The sequence below is a fragment of the Malaclemys terrapin genome, chromosome 11 (assembly GCF_027887155.1).
Source record: "Malaclemys terrapin pileata isolate rMalTer1 chromosome 11, rMalTer1.hap1, whole genome shotgun sequence".
Classification (NCBI taxonomy): Eukaryota; Metazoa; Chordata; order Testudines; family Emydidae; genus Malaclemys; species Malaclemys terrapin.
In genome coordinates this window covers 80,113,940-80,133,739 of record NC_071515.1, presented here as the reverse complement: position 1 = coordinate 80,133,739, position 19,800 = coordinate 80,113,940, and the positions used below count along the sequence as shown (strand labels likewise).

At 48.3% G+C, this 19,800-nt stretch overlaps 1 protein-coding gene across 1 annotated transcript in view; it reads right to left on the bottom strand.

Annotated features, from left to right (window-relative positions):
- Positions 1-19,800, bottom strand: part of LOC128845636 (unconventional myosin-X-like) — a 253,086-nt gene that overhangs the window by 141,877 nt on the left and 91,409 nt on the right. Inside the window, exons 9-11 of the mRNA XM_054044498.1 lie at positions 14,470-14,573; positions 13,404-13,533; positions 7,188-7,306 (exon numbers count right to left, since the gene is read on the bottom strand). Of these exons, the coding sequence (XP_053900473.1) occupies positions 7,188-7,306; positions 13,404-13,533; positions 14,470-14,573 (353 nt within the window). The remainder of the gene's footprint in view (positions 1-7,187; positions 7,307-13,403; positions 13,534-14,469; positions 14,574-19,800) is intronic.

Sequence of the window (19,800 nt, the reverse complement as noted above, 5' to 3'; positions counted from 1 at the left end):
TGGGTGGATCCTGATCAGAGGGGACGGGGAGGGGAACGGGAGCTGGTGCGGAGGAAAGAGTGCAGACATTATTAGAAGTTCTGTGAACCAGAACTGTCTGGGCCAGTAGGATGCTAAGAGAATGATGTTGACTCTGTCATGATGTACCTTCCCTACAACCTGTGGAAGCAGGGGTATGGGAGGAAAGGCAATATATGCGGTCGTTCATCCAGGTCAGGAGTACAGTGTCACCCTGGGAGCTGCGACCCATGGCTCCACTGGAGCAATATAGGGGAAGCTTTCTGTTTGTTTAGGGCACAAAAAGGTCTCACTGCAGTGTATCCCACTGTGTAAATATCTCACTTAAGACTCTCTCATGGGCCTCCCACTCGTGGTCTGCCAAGAAGCTTCTGCTTAGTTTGTCTGCAAGGGAGTTGTGAATACCAGAAGGTACGCAGCCTGTATTGCGATGCAGCCTGATGCACCAGTTCCAAAGTCTAATGGCTTCCAGGCAGGAAGGATGAGATCTCGGTCCTCCTTGTTTTTTTACATAGACCACTGTGGTGATATTGTCTGATGTTATTTGTATATGGAATGGGAGTATGGAGTGAAAGGAAGGCCTTGCATGCAAGGTGAACTGCCCACATTTCTAGTATGTTTATGTGTCATCTGGACTTTCATGGGATCCAAGTAAGCATCCCTCCCCAGGCGGGAGGCATCTGTCACAATGGTGGTTCTGGGGATGGAAGGGCTGAAGGGAACACCCACCATGATTTCTTCCAGGTTTGACCACCAAGCGAAGGAGGTGATAACTCTGGTGGGATTGCCCACCTTGGAGTTGATGTGGTCCTTGTCTGGTCAATAGATCAAGAGAAGCCAAGCTTACGGGCATCACAAATGAAACCTGGCAAACGGTGTCATAGTAATGCACCTGGTCATGTGGCCTAGCAGTGAAAGGGTCCTGTGCACTGTGGTTCATGGTCGGTGGGTAATGCGTGAAACCAGGTTGCGGACTGTAAGAAACCTGTTCGCAGGGAAGAACAGTGTCACAGAAATAGAGTCCAACGTTGCCCCTATAAAGTTTACTGTCCTTGTGGGTGATAAAACAGACTTTTCTCTGTTTATGCAAATGCCTAGGACTATTGGAAGTTGTATTGGGAACCCTGTCAACGACTTAACCTCCTGACATGAGCGGCCTACCAGGAAGCAATTGTTCAGGTATGGGAATACCATTTAGCCCTGGTGTCTCATCAGGGCTGCTATTACAGAGGAAACTTTTGTAAATACTCTGGGTGCCGTAGCTAACCCAAAGGGGAGAACTCAAAACTGGAAATGTTCCTGGCCTACCATAAAATGTAGGAACTTCCTTTGTGAGGGGTGAATAGCCATGTGGAAATACATGTCCTTCATGTCGAGAGCTGCAAACCACAACCCTTCCTGAAGGGAGGGGAGCAGCAATGCCAATGTAATCATCCGGAATTCAGATACAGATGTTGAGTTGCCAAAGGTTCAACAAGGGTCTCTACACTCTACAATGTCTTTTTGGGCATTAGGAAATATGGGGAGTAGAACCCCCTCCCATGATACTGAGGCAGGACATGTTCTATTGCCTCTTGATGTAAATGGGATTCTGCCTCCCACTGAAGAATCACCTTGTGAGAGTTATCCCTGAGCAGGGCCGGCTCCAGGGTTTTGGCCGCCCCAGGCAGCCAAAAAAAAAAAAAAAAGCTGCGATCGCGATTGCGATCTGCAGCGGCAATTCGGCAAAAGGTCCTTCGCTCCAAGCGGGAGTGAGGGACCATCCACCGAATTGCCGCCGAATAGCTGGACCTGCCGCCCCTGTCCAGAGTGGCCGCCCCAAGCACCTGCTTGCCAAGCTGGTGCCTGGAGCCGGCCCTGTCCCTGAGGTGGGACGGGGAAGAGTTTATGAGGAGGGAAGGAGAGAAATTCTATAAGCATCCCTGATGGATAATCTCTAAAACCCAACTTCCAGTAATGATTTTCCTCCAGTTGTGGGCAAAGAGTGTGAGATGGCCTCCAAAAGTGATGAACGAAGAGGTGGGTGGCATCAGTGGTGGAACATGGGTCTTGACCAAAAATGGCCTTTGGCTGTTGGTTGGGAGTGAGTAGAGGCCACAGCAGTAGAGGGAACCGAGAAGCGAGGCCTCTGAATGCTGCAACATTTCTGTGGAGGCTCGGCTTGGTGCTGGTAATAAGGTGCACGTGGAAAGGATGGTCTTGGTCTATAGAACTGACTCTGGTGTTTCCTCCTGGGGGCTCAAGTATAAATCCCTGGGGAATGCAGAGTTGATCCGAGTCCTTTAATGAAAGAATAGACAAATCCCTGCATTCATTAAAGAGGTCTGAATCATCAAAGGGGAGAACACCATCCAGGACCTGCCTAGGAAACCCTGACGCTTACTGCCAAGAGTCCCTTTTCATGACTAAGCCAATGGCCAGACCTGGAGAGCTGTTTTTGCCACTAGTTTCCCTCATCTAGAAGGGACTGAAATTGGGCTCTGTCCTCTGTGGGAAGTTGGTCTATGAAGCTTGCAAGTCTGGAATAGTTTTTAAAAATCATATTTTGCTAATTGAGCTTGGCAGTTTAACACAAAATTGCAGGCCTGCAGAGGAGAAGACCTTCCTCCCCAGGAGATCCAGTCTCTTAGAGCCTATATCTGTCGGGGTGGCCCTTTGATAGTGCAACCAAGCCCTTTCTGTAACTGTCTCTACCACCAGTGAATTGGGGGAAGGATGGGAGAACAAAAATTCAGCTCCCTTGTCAGGAACAAGAATATCTCCTCTCAGCTCTTTTCACTGTAGAGGAACAGGATGCTTGAGTGTGCCACACCACTTTGACCAGTTCTAGTACGGCTTTATTGATCAGAAGGGTCACGGTGTTCGGTCCCCAAGGTTGCAAGATATCCAGGAGCCAGCACTGACAGTCCTGGATCCTCTCTTGTGGGATCTGGAGGTCACTAGCACCTCTTTGCAGTAGCTCCTGGTACCACCGATGGGCATCTGGAGGAGACAGCGAGGGAGAAGTGAGTGCTTCATCCGTAGATGATGAGGAGACACCCGGTGCAACCTGCAGATCCGGATTCACCTCCTCCTCCTCGTACACTGATGGATCTGGTTGGCAGGAGGGAGAGTAGTGGTACAATTCTTGAGAAGGGCCTGGATGCCTGCCATAAAAATCCCACGGACCCCATTAAGACCAAAAAGAGGGATTGATCGGTTGCGGGGGCTTGCAAGGGAATCGGTACCAGTGGTCCTGGGGGGGTGTTGTACTCAAAGGAACAGAGAGCGTGACTCCTTGAATTTCTGCCAAGGCACGACTGTGTCTGTAGACATACCGGAGCAGCTAGCACCTCTGACTCATCTGAGTTCAAAAACTGCTCCAGCAGTAATGCCGGGGCAGTCAGTACCGGAGCACTCCTGGCCAGATGGTTGGAGGTGGGACGGTTCCTGGGACATCAATGTAGACTCCTCCTCCAGAGTAATATCTCTCAGGAGGGCCAGGCTGGAGGAAAGTGGAGACTGTGGATAAGGGAGGAATATATCGCCCCGTGCGTGAAAGTTTCCATATGCCTTGGTATCCGAGGGGTTCCGGCAGTCAAGTCTGATGGACCCGGTATGTCTACGGCAGCTGGATGGTCCTTAGATGAATGACGCGGTACTGATGATGGGTCCAGACCGCCGCTTGTAGATGGAGCCAGTGAATGTCAGTCCTTACACTTCGGTACTGAGGTGACTAACAGAACTAGTGGATCTTTCTTTTTATGTGCTTTGCCCTCCAATCTGGGGGTCATTAGCAGAGCCAGCTCCTTAGGTTCTATGTGTGACATCTCACCAAACTTGCAGAGGCTTGGGGAGGGAGCGCATCTCTTATGGACAGTCTTGACGGGGATCTGTCCTCATGTCCATAAAAGTGCCCTCTGCCCTCGTGGAGAGCCCTAGAAGAAGAGCCTTTGAGCTTAGGTGCTGGAGGCTCCAGTCCCAGGTACATGGTTGGAGGGGCACTGCTGGTTAATTGAGGCCAATGTACAGGGGGGAGGGGGATCTCCCTGGCCTGGATTGGAGAAGGGGTTCATAGTTTTCTCCATCAGGTGCTTTCTCAGGTGAAGCTCCCAGGCTTCCCGAGTTCTGGGTGAAAAAGAGTGACCGATACTACACTTTGCAGAGATATTCTCCTCTCCCAGTCAGTAGAGGCATCATTGATGTTTGTCACTGATGAGGAAGGAGAGAGGGCAAGAGATACAATTCTTGAATCCCGGGATTCTGGGCATTGTCCTGGAGCCGGGGAAGGCTTCTCCAACCAGGGAGAAAGAAAGGAAGAAAAACACTCTACTAAGTATTCTATGAACTTTAACTATTAAGCTAAGAAATAAACTATTTAGAAATGTCTTTACAACAAATTGTAAAGAGGACATAAAATTCTGACTCAGGCCATGCAGTGGTAAGAAGGAACTGGAGAGGCCTTAGTCGGAAGCAAGAGGAGATCCATAGCACATGTGTGAGTCAACGGACATTGCTTGGAAAAATTTCTGGACTCAGGCGAATGGCACGCATGCGTACCCGTGTGTGGAATACACATAGGGACTGTCACTCGAAGAAGACCCAGTGGATCACCCTTGTTGACACCCTCAAAGAATTCTAATAGATTGGTGAGGTATGATTTCCCTTTACAAAAGCCGTGTTGACTCTTCTCCAACAAATTGTGCTCATCTGTGTGTCTGATAATTCTGTTCTTTCCTATAGTTTCAAGCAATCTGCCTGGTACGGAAGTTAGGCTTGCCAACCTGTAATGACTTGACTCAGCTCTTCATTTTGAGAAACTGTAAGCTGGGACTATTTCAAAGATGTCCCTTTCATGTTTTAGCCTACCATGCAAGGTCTTTGCCAAAGCACAGGCCTCCAATGCAGAGCCCTAGCCCCAGAGGGAATTTCACAACAACACTACTAGCTTTAAGGATCCCTTCTTCGAGCCTTTCTATGCACACAGCATTGAAGTTACAGGGTAGGCCATCCACCCCACAATAGGCTGCTTAAGGTGCTATCCTGAAGAAGATCCCACATCCAGATGCATCATGATTCTCCCTAAGGCAATACAATCAGCTGTCATGTCCTGTGGGAACACAGACCTTCCAAGGGACCCTTCCCTTCTCTCAGCTTTTGCACAGAGCCAGGGCTGAAAGAACCCAGCCTCTCTCTCCCCAACTCAGCCTGGCCTGAGAGATGCCCGCTCCTCCCTAATTTTGCTGTTGCTCTTCATCTGTCAGAAAACCTCCCAGCCCCGCCCCAGCCCCTCTCCCCAAGTGGGGTCTCAGCATTCTAAACATTCACTTCCTACTGTTTTATCCAGTCTGGCATATTGAAGGCAGACACTCCAGGTGGGTGTGCCCAGGAGAGACTTTCCCCTTTATACGGTCACCTAGCAGCCTCAAGCACATCCTGGGACGTGTATCAACTCAGCCCAAGAGGTAGCTGTAAAGCAAAGACACATTGGCCCTGTGGGGTTTTCTCCCTCTGCTCAGATGGTCAATCTCATTTGTGGAGGCTGAATCACCCCTTCTAGACAACCCCTTTTAATGAACCAGATGCAGGGAAGAGAAACACTCTGCCAGCCAGATTGTATGGTTATACAATGTCTTGGCCTCATCTTCCAGGAATGGGCCCTCCCCACTCAGGAATAACCCAACAAAGCTGCTTTCCCCATACTGTGGCTCAACAGGGATTCTGAATGGCTCCTTTCATTCTCCCAGCCTTGCCTGACTTTGCCCAGCTCCCACCATTCAACACTGAAATGTCAAAGCTCAGAATGGTAATGAGCCTATTACACAATAAGAACTTCCTGGCAGCTCCATCCTCTGTACCCAGAATGACATCTGGAAATAGCTGGACACAGTATTTGGAGGCCCAGGGAGGGGAATGGATTTGGCAGGTCCATACGTAGGTCAAGGCAGAGAGACTAGCTGATAGCGAAAGACTCGGAAGGAAGCATTGTGCTTGCTGTATCAGTAATAGTGAATGGATTTGTTCTAAGTGTCCAGTCACTGCATTTCATACGTAGAGTCGCCAAAGGGTCTAAAACAAGCAAGGATGGATACCACAGCAATTGAATGGGGGAAAAGTTCTGCCCAAGCAGTATGCTATTTTTTAATCTATATTGCCACATGTTATTGTTCTGAACTGCCTGGGGCTCCCTTTGGTATTCTGAGTCTTCCCTGTAGCATTACAGATGTTGGCTTTGCTGTAGTCTGATGCTCACTCGCTCCTGGTAATTCTGCGTTTCTGCTCAGTAGCAGACTGCTGTCCTTCACAGTTAGATTTTATTAACACAGGACAAGATTTTCAAAAAAAGTCACCTATGCATGTGTAAAAACAGCAACTGTGTCCTCAGATGACTAGCTCCCTAAGGGTTAATGACCTACAGTACCATACAGTTATTCAGGTTAATAGACACCATGATGTTATGAACCACAGAAGAACCTAAATAGACACAACAACATTAGGGCTCAGGCACTGTTTATATTCTCAGATATGTCACTTCCCTCACTAACGTAGATCAGATTGTTAAAAGTTATACCTGAATACTGGCTCTACTGGTTAACAGGAAGATTGTCCTGAGGGAACGGGGCATGCAGCACCGAACTAATCCGCAGTTTGTACTCATCAGTCAGGCCTGAGACTACTCACTGAGACCCAAATGGAGAGTTCCCATAGCTCAGTTACTGTTCTCTAAGATGCCTGGGTCTCTCTCTCCATCAGTCATTATATCCACACAACCCAGTCAGAAGCAGGGACCAACTCCACATACCTCCACCCACCGCCACGCTCCAAAACTCAGCCCAGCCCAGATGAAGCCTAGGAGCCTCCCCTCCCCCATCCTGGATCCAAGCCCAGCTCCATACTAACTGTACCCAGTCACAGATTTGGTTCCGATATGAATTTCTCTTTTTACCTCTTCCCCACTCAGTTCCATGTAAGTTTTCATTGTTTAGTCCCTGAAAAAACACACGATCCTCCTTTTCTTCCTCCCACACAGACCACACGATATTCCATCAAACAACCATTTTGCAGGCCTCATGGTACTGCTCATTTCTTCCCTTTAATATATGCAAATGCTGCCACCTTGGGGCAAAATCCATGAAGTGACACTGAAACAGAGCACGTGATTGCAAGTGCACAGGAAGCCGGATACTCACCTGCTCCACAGTGAGAGGGGAACTGATCTCTTCTCCCCGTAGAATCATGGATCTCTGAGTCAGCACCTCAGACAGCTGAAAGGCATCTAAGCCCAGCAGGTCACTGGCATTGTTCAGTACTAGGACAGAAGAACAGTAACTTTAATTGCCCAGGTTCACCCCAGTGATATCGGCTTTTGCTCAGAGGCAGATTTTGGGTGGGGCATAGGGGCATTGCCCCCCCAATAGGGTTACCATATTTAAAAAATAAAAAAAGAGGACACTCCACAGGCCCTGGCCCCGCCCCTTTCCCACCCCAGCCCCGCCTCTTCCCCGCCCCTTCCCCAAAGTCCCCGCCCTAATTCCCCCTCCTCCCTCCCAGCCACGCGAAAAGGGCTGCCTGAGCATTACCGGCTTCACGGTTTGCCGGGCAGCCTCCAGACCCTGCGCCCCCGGCCGGCGCTTCCCCCTGGAGCCCGGGAGGGGAAGCGCCCAGGCGGGGGCGCAGGGTCTGGAGGCTGCCCGGCAAACCATGAAGCCGGTAGCGCTCCGGCTTCGGGCAGCCCCCTTGCCTCCGGACCCCAGCCGCCAGCTGGGCACTTCCCCTCCCAGGCTCCAGCTGCTCTGCTCCTCCCCTGACTCTTTGGCTCTGTTTAAGAGCCAAGCTGCCCGAGCCAGTGCTACCAGCTTCAGGCAGCCCCCGTGCCTCCGGACCCTGCGCCGCCAGAGCAGAGCAGCTGGAGCCCGGGAAGGGAAGTGCCCAGCCGGCAGCTGGGGTCTGGAAGCACGGGGGCTGCCTAAAGCTGGTAGCGCTGGCTCGGGCAGCTTGGCTCTTAAACAGAGCCGAAATCTGAGTCAGGGGAGGAGCAGAGCAGCCGCGGGAGGGGAAGTGCCCGGCCGGTATTTTTCTCGGACATGTTCAGCTTTTTGGCAATTCCCCCCGGACGGGGGTTTGATTGCCGAAAAGCCGGACATGTCCGGGAAAAACTAGACATATGGTAACCATACCCCCCAAACTGCGAGCCTCAGGCAGGCAGCCTGAATGAGGAGACAGAAGACTTCTCCCAGCTTGTGCCCCTGAGGCAGGGAATCAGAATTTTGTTTATAAACAGAGTGATTAACAAGTGATTAAGATAAGAAAGGGCTGTTAGGCTGTTTCCTAAAGTGAAATGATCTGTTCCAAACTTGGTGAACTGCAAAAAGTAAGTAGCCTAAATGATAGAAAGTAATTGTAGATTTTTCTACAATTGTTTCAACTGTTGTATTCAAGAGGTGGTAACAAAGTTACTAATATTTTTCTTTGAGAAGATAACTGATTGTTTAGACAAAGGAAATGCAATAGACCTAATCTACCTGGATGTCAGTAAGGCATTTGATGCAGTTCCACAGGAAAAACTATTAGTTAAATTAGAGAAGATGGGGATTAATATGAGAACTGAAAGGTGGATAAGGAACTGGTAAAAGGGAAGACTACAAAAAGCCATACTGAAAGGTGAACTGTCAGGCCAGAGGGAGGTTACTAGTGGAGTTCCTCAGGGATCAGTCATGGGACCGATCTTATTTAACATTTTTATTACTGACCTTGGCACAAAAAGTGGGAGTGTGCTAATAAAATTTGCAGATGACCCAAAGTTGGGAGGTATTGCCAATACCGCGGAGGACCGGAATACCATACAAGAAGATCTGGATAACCTTGTAAACTGGAGTAATAGAAATGGGATGATATTTAATAGTGCAAAGTCATGCATTTAGGGCCTATCAACAAGAATTTTTGCTATAAACTGGGGATTTATCAGTTGGAACTGACAGTGGAGGAGAAAGAGCTGGGTGTATTGGTTGATCACAGGAGGACTATGAGCCGTCAATGTGATGCAACTGTGAAAAAGGCTAATGCAGTCCTAGGATGTAACAGATGAGGAATTTCCAGTAGAGAACAGGGAAGTGTTAGTACCATTATACAAGGCACTGGTGAGACCTCGTCTGGAGTATTTTGTGCAATTCTGGTCTCCCATGTTTAAGAAAGATTAATTCATACTGGAACAGGTGCAGAGAAAGGCTACTACGATGATCTGAGGAATGGAAAACCTATCTTATGAGAAGAGACTCAAAGACCTTGGCATGTTCAGTCTAACCAATAGAAGACTTAGGGGAGATATGATTACTCTGTATAAATACATCAGAGGGATAAATACCAAGGAGGGAGAGGAGTTATTTAACTTAAGTATCAATGTGGACCCCAGAACAAATACATATAAACTGGCCATCAACAAGTTTAGGCTTGAAATTAGGTGGAGGTTTCTAGTCATTGGAGGAGTGAAGTTCTGGAGAAGCCTCCCAAGGGGAGCAGTGGGGGCAAAAAGTCTAACTGGCTTCAAGACTGAGCTTGATAAGTTTATGGCAGGGATGGTGTGACAGGACTGCCTACAATGGCATGTGGCTCATCGGTGACTGCCTTTAGCAAAAATCCACAACAGCCAGAGACAGGACACTAGATGGAGAGGGCTCTGAGTTACTACAGATGGGGAGGGCACTGATGGGGAGGGCTCTGAGGGTACTGAGTTACCAGAATTTTTTCCCAGGTATCTGCCTGGTGGGTCTTGCTCCAACTGATCATTATATTTGGGGTCAGGAAGGAATTTTCCCCTGGGTCAGACTGGAAGGGACCATGGGGGATTTCCACCTTCTTCTGCAGCATGGGGCATGGGTCACTTGCAGGTTTAAACTAGTATAAATGGTGAATTCTCTGTAACTTAAAGTCTTTAAATCATGATTTGAGGACTTCAGTAACTCAGCCAGAGGTTAGGGGTCTATTACAGGAGTGAGTGGGGAGGTTCTGTGGCCTGTAATGTGCAGGAGGTCAGACTAGATGATCACAATGGTCCCTTCTGACTTTAGTAAGTGTATCTGAGTAAGAATATACATTACAATTTTAAACCTAACCAGTGTCCCATAAGTGACTTGCCACAAGATGTCAAAACATGTTAGTATTAGAGCTGAGTGGGTCTAATATTTATTTAATTTTCTTTCTTGATATAGGAATTAGATACAATGCTCCTGTCAGATATTTCTGTTATTATCTGCAATAATATTAACTCTAGTGCTCTCGCCTCCCCACTCCCTGCCAGGAGCAGGGGCCAGCCGCTCAGGCTTCTCACTTCCCTACCGGGAGCAGGGGACAGCCACCCAGGCTTCTTGGCTCCCTGAGCGGGGAGCCAGGCAGGGACAGCCCAGCTGGGAGTGGGGAGTCGGGGGGCAGTTGGGCTCTAGCTGTCTGGCTGTTGTGTCAATTTGACACGATAGCCAACAGCCAATGTAAGTAACATAGTGTCTACACAGACACTACATCACCCTAACTACACTGACATAAGCCTTATGCCTCTCGTGGAGTTGGAAGTATTATGTCGGTGTAGTACGGAACTTACATCGGCAGGAAAAGGCTGTAGTGTGTACACTGACATAATTAGGTTGACGTAAGCTGCCTTACCTCAACCTTACTGTGCAGTGTAGACCAGGCCTAAGTCCAAGCTACAAGAAAACATCTATCTATGCTTGTGACCCACACCCAAGAACCCCTCTCTTGGAGTCAGGTGGCTTAGGGGCCTAAGTTGTTTCTAGCAAGAATGAATTAGGCACCTGCCTAGTTTTACACAAAACAGACAGAGGGCGCAGGGAACCTCCTTCATAACCTTTATCCCAATGGTGACGCAATCAATATTTAATTATTTAAGTAAAGTTGAACAACGTCAATAGGAGCAATAAATGGGAGGATTTCTTTAGGGATGGACAACCCCTAAAACAGATGTAGCTGATATTTAAAAAAGAAAAGAAAAGAATCCAATGCAGCCAAGAAAAACATCCAACCTTTATTTTAAAATTGTCAGTGATGGAGAATCCACCAAGACCCTTGGTAAGTTGTTCAAATGCTTAATTCCTCTCATTGTTAACAATGTATGCCTTATTTCCTATCTGAATTTATCTAGCTTCAACTTCCAGGCACTGGATCTTGTTATACCTTTTCTCTGCTAGATTGAAGAGCCCATTATGAAATATTTGTTCCGCATGTAGGTACTTATAAACTATAATCAAGTCACCACTTATCTTTCTCTTTGTTAAGCTAAATAAATTGAGCTCTTTGAGTCTGTCACTATAAGGCGTGTTTTCTAATCCTTTAATCATTCCAGTGGCTCTTCTCTGAACCCTCTTCAATTTATCTACATCCTTGAATTGTGGGCACCAGAACTGGACACAGGATTCCAGCACTCATTGCCCTAGTGCCAAATACAGAGGAAAAGTAACCTCTCTGCTCCTACTCAAGAGTCCCCTATTTATGCATCCCAGGATCGCATTAGCTCTTTTGGCCACAGTGCCACACTGTGAGCTCATGTTCAGCTGATTATCCACCCCCACCTCCAAATCTTTCTCAGAGTCACTACTTCCCAGGATGGATCCCTCACCCCCCGCACTCCGTAAGTATGGCCTACACTCTTTGTTCCTAGATGAACAGATTAACATTTACCCGTATTAAAACACACATTGTTTGCTTGCACCATTTACCAAGCGATCCAGATCACACTTCATTATTTACCACTCCTCCCAATTTCCAGGGCATCTGCAAACTTTATCAGTGATGATTTTATGTTTTCTTCCAGGTTATTGATAAAAATGTTAAATAGCACAGGGCCAAGAACCGATCCCTGTGGTACTCCACTAGAAGCACACCCATTCGGAGACAATTCCCCATTTACAATTACCTTTTGAGGCTTATCAGACAGTTTTTAATCCATTTAACTTGTGCCATGTTAATGTCATACAGTTCTAGTTTTTTAATCAAAATGTTGTGCAGTACCAAGTCAAATGCCTTAGAGAAGTGTAAGTATGCCAACATCAGTATTATTATCTTTTCAACCCAACTTGTAATCTCATCAAAAAGGGATATCAAGTCAAGTCTGATAGGATAAACCTACCCCAGCCATTATGTATAGAGTCAGGCGGCCTCTGAGCATACCTAATGGATCAGACCCCACAGAAGAGGCAGACACTCCTCCCACAGTTCATGAATTGCACTGGGGCTTTGGCAGGAGACAGACATCTAGATACCCAGAGGGAAGCAGCCGGGCACACGCCCAGAGGCAGAAACACAAGCACCAAGGGAATTTTTACTGCAAAAACTGGGGCACCAAGGGGGCTTAGGTGCCTACAGGATTTGGTGGCAGTCAAGCAGTTTTGTGAATTGCAGCAAGACCTAAAACTGGGATTCAGGCGCCTAGATTCCTTTATGAATCCAGGCCTAAGTCTAACACCTTACCCAAGTCCAAGCGTATTATATTAGCATACTTACCTTCATTAACCAGACTTGTAATTTTGTCAAAGAAGAGTATCAAGTTCATTTGACATTTCACAAAATCATTTTGAAAGGCATGAATTACAAGCAGCCTTCAGATGAATTACTGACTACACTACTGTGTAATATTATTATTTATGTTCCAGTAGTGATCAGAGACCCCTAATCAGGATCATTGTGCCAGGATCACTGAGAAACACACTACACAAACACACACAAGAGCTGCCCTCTGTCCAGAAGATCTTACAATCTAGTTTGTCAGGATGCAAATGAATGTCCGTGTGAGTGTCACAAAAACCCAAAGACTAAAAGGGGAGGGAGGATGAGAGTAACAAATTAAAACAGGTTTAAAAGTTATTCTATGTGTAATTTTGTAATTTTTTTAAAACATTTGCTCATTTTTTAAACTTCTGCCTCTTTAGGAACTGAAGCTCTGCCAGACCAGCTCAGACTAGATACCTCTGGTTGGGGATCCTGGCTCCAATGGTGATCAGTACCAGATACTTTGGAGGAAGGTGCATGAAAATCTGTAGTGGACAATTTTTTTAAACCTCTGCATGTTTCTGTTTAAATATCTCCATATTTTTATTTACACACAGATCATAAATAACCATGTGTCTATCGACTCAGCCCCAGAGTGTTGGGAGGGGGGTGAAAGGGGCCTCAGGGCCATGCCCTAAGCAGGTTGATGTATCAGGCTTGGAGCCCTGAAACCTGGGTCAAGATCTCAATCAGAGGAACTTGGGCAATGTGGCTTGAGTGGGCTAAGCTACTGGGGCTTGGTGATGTGTGCCAGCAAGCTAGGATATCAAGGGGAAGGAGGGAGAGACAGAGCCATGGTGGGGGACTATCTGGGCTTGGACAGCAGGGTGCATAGTTCACAGGATCATACTTACCTGCTTTGGTTGTAACCTGGGCTCCTCCAGCCGTCATGAACTCCATGTTTCCCAGCTGAAGAGTGCCAGAGAGAAGTTTGAAGATGTCATGTATTTCTTCGGTGCTAAACTCCATCACTTTCAGAGCAGTCTACTCAAAGCCACAAAGAGAAGACATAACTTACATCAGCAGGGCCGTGCTGTTTAAAATAAGAGGCTCAGAATCACAGTCACTCAGATGGAAGAGACCTATTAGAGATCATGTAGCTCATCTCTTGGGGAGTGGCTGTACATTTATTAGTGTATTTTTAGACCTTTTCTAATCCCCTCTCTCATACACATTATACCCAGCTATGGAGCTTTCTGCTTACCTATTCTTCCCACCAGGTTTCACCTCTGCCCCTACACTAAAATCACCATGGTTCAATGTCATTGCTAGTTCAAGTTTGTTTCCCTTATATTTTAATATATTAAATACATTTCTTTGGCCTTGTTTTCACCAAACACACACAGTCAGGTCTGTCCAAGTTACAGGGATAGAGGTATGAAGTGTCCACACCACACATTTTAAACAGTGTTGTAATCAGGTTACCTGGCTCAGTTACATTTATAACCTTTACCTTCTGCCTTACTTTGGGTGTTCAAGGGAAAGAGTCCCTTCTCCTGACCAAACCCCTCACCAGGCCAGACAATGCAGTGCACGAGCCATGCTAGATAACACAAGTGAAATGCCAGAGCAATGTATGCAGGTCACATGATGTTGCAGCACTTCACGAAATGTCTGTCAAACTCTTTGAGCAGTTCTGTGCGGAGACAAGGCCACTCTGACTCTCTCAGGCATTGCAGCACCTGCATGGTGTTCTCAGGCTGACTCCCACTTTCAGGTCTGGGCTTCCTCTCTTTTAATCTGTGACAATATTCCTGTTCCATTCATATTTTAATAGCTTCCCCTGTTCGAGGGCCAAACCCCATCCAATACCAAAAATGATCTAACCACAGAGGCTATCAGGGATGGGGAAATTACTCTAAAGAAATTGCCACAAGATCACAGAGGAAGTGCCACATGGGACCCAGGAGAAGAACTCACCATGACCTTGTTGAACATCTCTAGGTCATTCAGGTTCTCATCACTCACACAGCCGGACTGGTTCAGGTAGCGATAGCTCTCCGGTTGAGAGAGAGACAGGGCTTCTGCAGCGAGCCAGTCCCCCAACATCACAGAAAGAGAGGGGGGCAGGTGTTAGTTTACTCAGGAATCAGCTGACATCCTTTGCTACTTTTCCCTTCTAAGTTATTCTGAGGGCAAGGTAGTGGAGAGGATTTTAGATCTGGAATACTAGCAATTAGTGAAACACATCAAGATTTTATTCTCAGGCCAAGCTCCAGATATTCCAAGCCTGGCTTCACCTCCGATATAGGGAGACCACTCCTCTTTTTAAAGATGGAAATTCACTGCTAAGAGTATTTAAATTAACAGGAAGGAGGGTATAAAACTAATCCTATGGGATTCACCTAACCAACTGCTCTCCCACTTTTCAACAGAAACAAGCCTGAAACAGTCAGAAAACAACATGTGAGACTGTGTGGAAGGATAGAGAAAAAACTGTTACCTTTCGTAATTGTTCTTCGAGATGTGTTGCTCATGTCCACTCCATTCTAGGTGTATGCATGCCCACATGCACAGTCAGAGATTTTTGCCTTAGCGGTATCTGTAGGAATGGCTGTGGCGCCCCCTTGAGTGCCACGCTCATGCATCGGTATATTAGGTGCTGCTGGTCCCACGCCCTCTCAGTTCCTTCTTGCTGGCAACTCCAGAGGGGCAGGAGTGCAGGTAATGGAATGCACATGTGGAGCAAACCAGATCGAGGTGCCACTGCTTCTGATGCCGAGACCAGCCCTTGATCAGCCAGTCGAGGTCTGGGTAAATTTGAATGCCCCGATACCTCAGGTAAGCGGCCACTGGCACCATGCACTTTGTAAACCTTCTCGGGGCTGACAAGAGACCAAAGGGCAGCGCCGTGAATTAGAAATGGCACTGGCCCAACACAAAATGGAGGAACCTTCTGTGTTCTGGGGAAATGGAAATATGGATATATGTGTCCTTCAAGTCGAGGGCGGCGTACCAGTCTCCCAGATCCAGGGAGGGGATGAGGGAGGCAAGGGAGACAATGTGAAACTTCAACTTCTTGAGATGCTTGTCAAGGTGACACAGGTCTAGATTGGGTCTCAGGCCCCATTTGCTTGTGTTGAGCAGCCAACGGTCTGATGTCACTCACGACCAAGCTGACTGGAAGGGGCATAAGCAGTTGAGGAAAGAACAGGAGGATGGATCCAGGTACTTGACAGAGGCGCCGCCCCCGTTCACACCTTCAAAATGCCTGTCTCTGGCCCCCAGGGTGTTTCGAAGGGCCGGGTTGAGCCAGCGAGGGAGAGGACGAAGGGCGGCATCGCTTAAACCCTTTGTTTTTGTCCTTTCACCTGTATGATCCCTGCCGGAAAGACCCCCAGGACTGAGGAGGAGGAGGCTGGAACTGCGGACTGTGGAGGCCCAGCAACCACAGGGTGGCCCGGGAATCTTTGAGGTCACGCAGCCTCGCGTCAGTGAGCTCAGAGAAGAGCCCTACACCCTCAATCGGGAGGTCTTGGATCGTGGCCTGCATCTCTTGGTATAACCCCGAAGACCGTAGCCAAGAGCTGACCCCATGGCCACCGCCAAGGCAACCACCCGGGTGACCGAGTCTGTAGCGTCCCAGGCCATCTGGAGGGCGTCTGCACCCTAACCCTAATCCTTCGCCACTGCTTTGCCCTCCTCCAGGATCATGGCAAACTCGAGGTCTAAGTTCTGTGGAAGGGCCTCTGTAAACTTGATAAGGGGATCCCATAAATTAAAATTATACCTGCCCAGCAGGGCTTGGTGGTTGGATACCTGGAATTGGAGGCTGGCCGTCGAATAAATCTTTCTGCCGAAGAGGTCTAGTCATTTGGTGCCTTTATTTTTTGGTGTGCCACTCACCTGTTCCTGCCTGTCCCTCTCGTTAACTGCGGACACAACCAGCGACCCTGCTGGTGGGTGCATATAGAGACATTCAAACCCCTTTATGGGGATAAAATACTTCCTTTCCACACTAATGGACATGGGTGGAATCAAAGATGGGGTCTCCCACAGTGTTTTAGCAATCTTTAGAACCCCTGGGTGGACAGGTAATGCAATGTGGGCTGGGGTGGAGGACGATATGACATTGAACAAGTTGTCGGATTGCTCCTCTAACTCCTCAGTTTTGAGGTTCAAGTTGGTAGCCACCCTTTTAAGGAGCGCCTGGTGCTCCTTAAAGTCATCAGGGGGACTTCCAACAGACCGGGAGGGCCCAGCCACTGCTTCGTTCGGTGACGAAGATGACGAGGGCATCACTGGGGGAGGGGCGGGTTCCCCCTCCCTTTTTGGAGATGGCACCTTGGGTGTTTGCGCCTGTTGAGTTGTCCCCATGGTGGATTCCACACCGTGTTCCGAACCCGGTGCCGGTGGTTTGTCCAAGGCAGCCACAGGGGAGAGGTGGGAGTATGGAACTGGCATCACTGGTACCTCCCAAGGGTTCCAACATGGCCATTGAGCAGGCCCTGCTGTCACGCCACCAACACCACGCTGGTCTCGCAGGCTGACGGGATTCATACCCCCCCTTGGCAATGGGCTGAACCCCAGCTCCGACTCTGAACAGTCCCCTTCTGGGTGACCATGGTGGGGCTGTGAGGCCTACATATGCCGACTAACTCTCGCCAGAGACCGACGTCCAGAGGATGAGGATTGCTGCCTGTCCCTCGAGCGGTACCAAAACAGCGGAGGTCAGGCACCAGTGGGGACTAGCACCTAGGAGACCGCCTGGGTGATAGAGATGTGTGCCAAGGTGATCTGAGGCAGGAGGCTAGCCGGTACCGGGACTGCAGGGACCGGTGTCTTGATTCTGGTGATCCGTGCCTTATGGTAGGAGAGCACGGTGTTGGGGACCTGGGCCTTCTAGCCGTCAACTGGGGTCATGGGACCAGTGTCCTAAGCCATGGGGACACAGACAAACGCCTGCAATCCGGGGGCCAATAGTGCTCCTCTGCCCTTTGAGGAGGTCCCATGACTGGCTTGCCCTTGGGCTGCAGGGCCTTAGTCACTTCTGGCACCTGGCACGGCATTTGCGGTACCGGTAGGCCCACCAGGTCTTTGGCCACTTGGGCCGTCTTGGACGACGAAGGTCCCTATAGAAGCCAGGATCCCCTACCGCTCCCAGGAGTCAGATCCTTGGCTGGGCTGGGGGTCCGACCTTAACAGTACTCCCTTGTAGCCCCGGGCTGGGCACATGGCCTGAACTAGGTACTTTGCCCAGAGCCCCCTTCCCCTCCTTGGACGATGCTGGGGAGTCCTTTTTTTTGGACATGTCTTGGGCACTGGGAAGAGGGAACAGTGCCAGGAGGATCCTGGTGCTGGCAGGGCGCTCCACACCAATGCCAAGGTGCTAGGAGCAGAATCCAGTCGGGAAGGCTCTGATGCCGGGGGCAGCATCCATCAGGAGCTCTCTCAAGCGGATGTCCCTCTCCTTTTGAGTTCTGGGATGAAAGTTTTTGCAAACCCTGCACTCATCTTTTATATGGGATTCCCCCAAGCACTTCAAACAGCTGCTGTGAGGGTCACTGATAGGCATCGGCCTGTTACATGAGGAACATGGCTTAAAGCCTGGGGAACGCTCCAGGGCGAAGTCCCAGTTGGGACTCTAACCACTAAACGAAGAACTAAAATGTACTTAAAATGCTAACTAAGTACCTACAAACTAAACAGAAAGGGAACAACAACGGGCTGTTAAGAACTGCTAACGCTCTTGCTATGCAAGACAAGGCACTCTGACCAACCCTCATGAGTGGTAACAAGGAACTGAGGGGGCACCACATCCGACTCTGTGGAGACCAGCACGTGGGCATGCACACGCGTAGAATGGAATCAACATGAGCAAGCACTCGAAGAAGAGGTCAACACCAGATGAGAGGAGGGTCAGCAAGGGGAGAGGAGAGGGGTAAGTGAGGTCAGCTACAGCAAGTACATGGATAGTTCGAATAACCAAGGAGGTACATTGTAAACTGGATCCTGAAAGGAATGGGCAGTGTGTGAAGATGTGTATGGACAGCTAAGGAGGCCCCCAGTGGTCTCCATAGAGAATACATTCCTGAGATAAATTCAGTAAACACAAAAATCCTCATTATTTAAAGAGGACATTTCTTAGGGATTTTAGACACAGAATATGACCAGCCTTAAAAGGGGAACTGCAAAAGATTAAAAGCATTAAAGAAGCTGCTAGCAATGTCCTGTCAGTAAGAGGGACATTTGGTCCATAACAATGCACCCCAAAGAGGAAATTCTCTTCAGCTTTCTGCAGTGTTGGATGTTTAAGTACTTCTTTAACTATGGACACCATTAGGGAAGTGTTTAAACGTCCTGTTATCCACCTACAGAATACAGAATCAAATTCAAGGTCTTGGTCCTTGTCTTCAAGGAGTTTAATGGGCTGAGTCCAGCATATCTAAAAGAAAACCTGAAGCTCTGGGATGAAGACAGGTCGACCCACTCCATTCCTCAGGCCCAATGGAACTTTCAACTGTAAAGATGAAGCTTATTTGTGCAGGTAACAGATTTTTCTCAGGGGCTGGTCCAAGACTGTGGAATGAACTCCAATGAGAACTAAGAGCCATTGCAAACCACAGCATCTTCCACTCCCAAGTGCCAAGAGCACTTTTCTGACCAGCCTTCTCTAACAAACACAGCAGCGCAAACAGTAGGAGAAAAAATCCTACCAAAAGAAAACATTGCACTGAGCACACAACTCCCCTCTGACCTGTTGCCACAGAAGAACAAAGCACATGTAACAGATGTTGTTTGTCATGTCACTTAATGCATGACTGGAAGGCGCTAAGGCACTACAGTTTTGAGGAAATATAAGAAGTAGAACAGACCCAAACTGAACTGAATCCTTCTGGCATCCTTGTCCCTCTACATTATCTCTTCTGCTCTCGTGGCTTCAATTACTATCTCTTTGCTGTGCTGATGAATCCATGGTATCTCCCCACCCACTCCAGCCTCATCTCTCTTATTGTCTCTCTAATATCCCACTCCCAAGGCAAAATTAACATGGTGAAAACTGAACTCACCTTTCTCCACAAAACTTCCTCTTGTTCACCCTTCTCTATCACTGTTAACAATCTCACCCAGATTCACCAGCACTGTGTCATTTTCAGCTCCTTTCTGCCCCAGCTATACAGCTGCCAAATGTCTCCAAATTCCATCCTTCCCCTCCCCATGACTAGAGCTAAAATCTTTATCCAGGCTCTGGTTGTCACTTGCCTCCACTGCTACAACCTCCTCCTCTCTGGTCTCTCCAAATCTCACCTC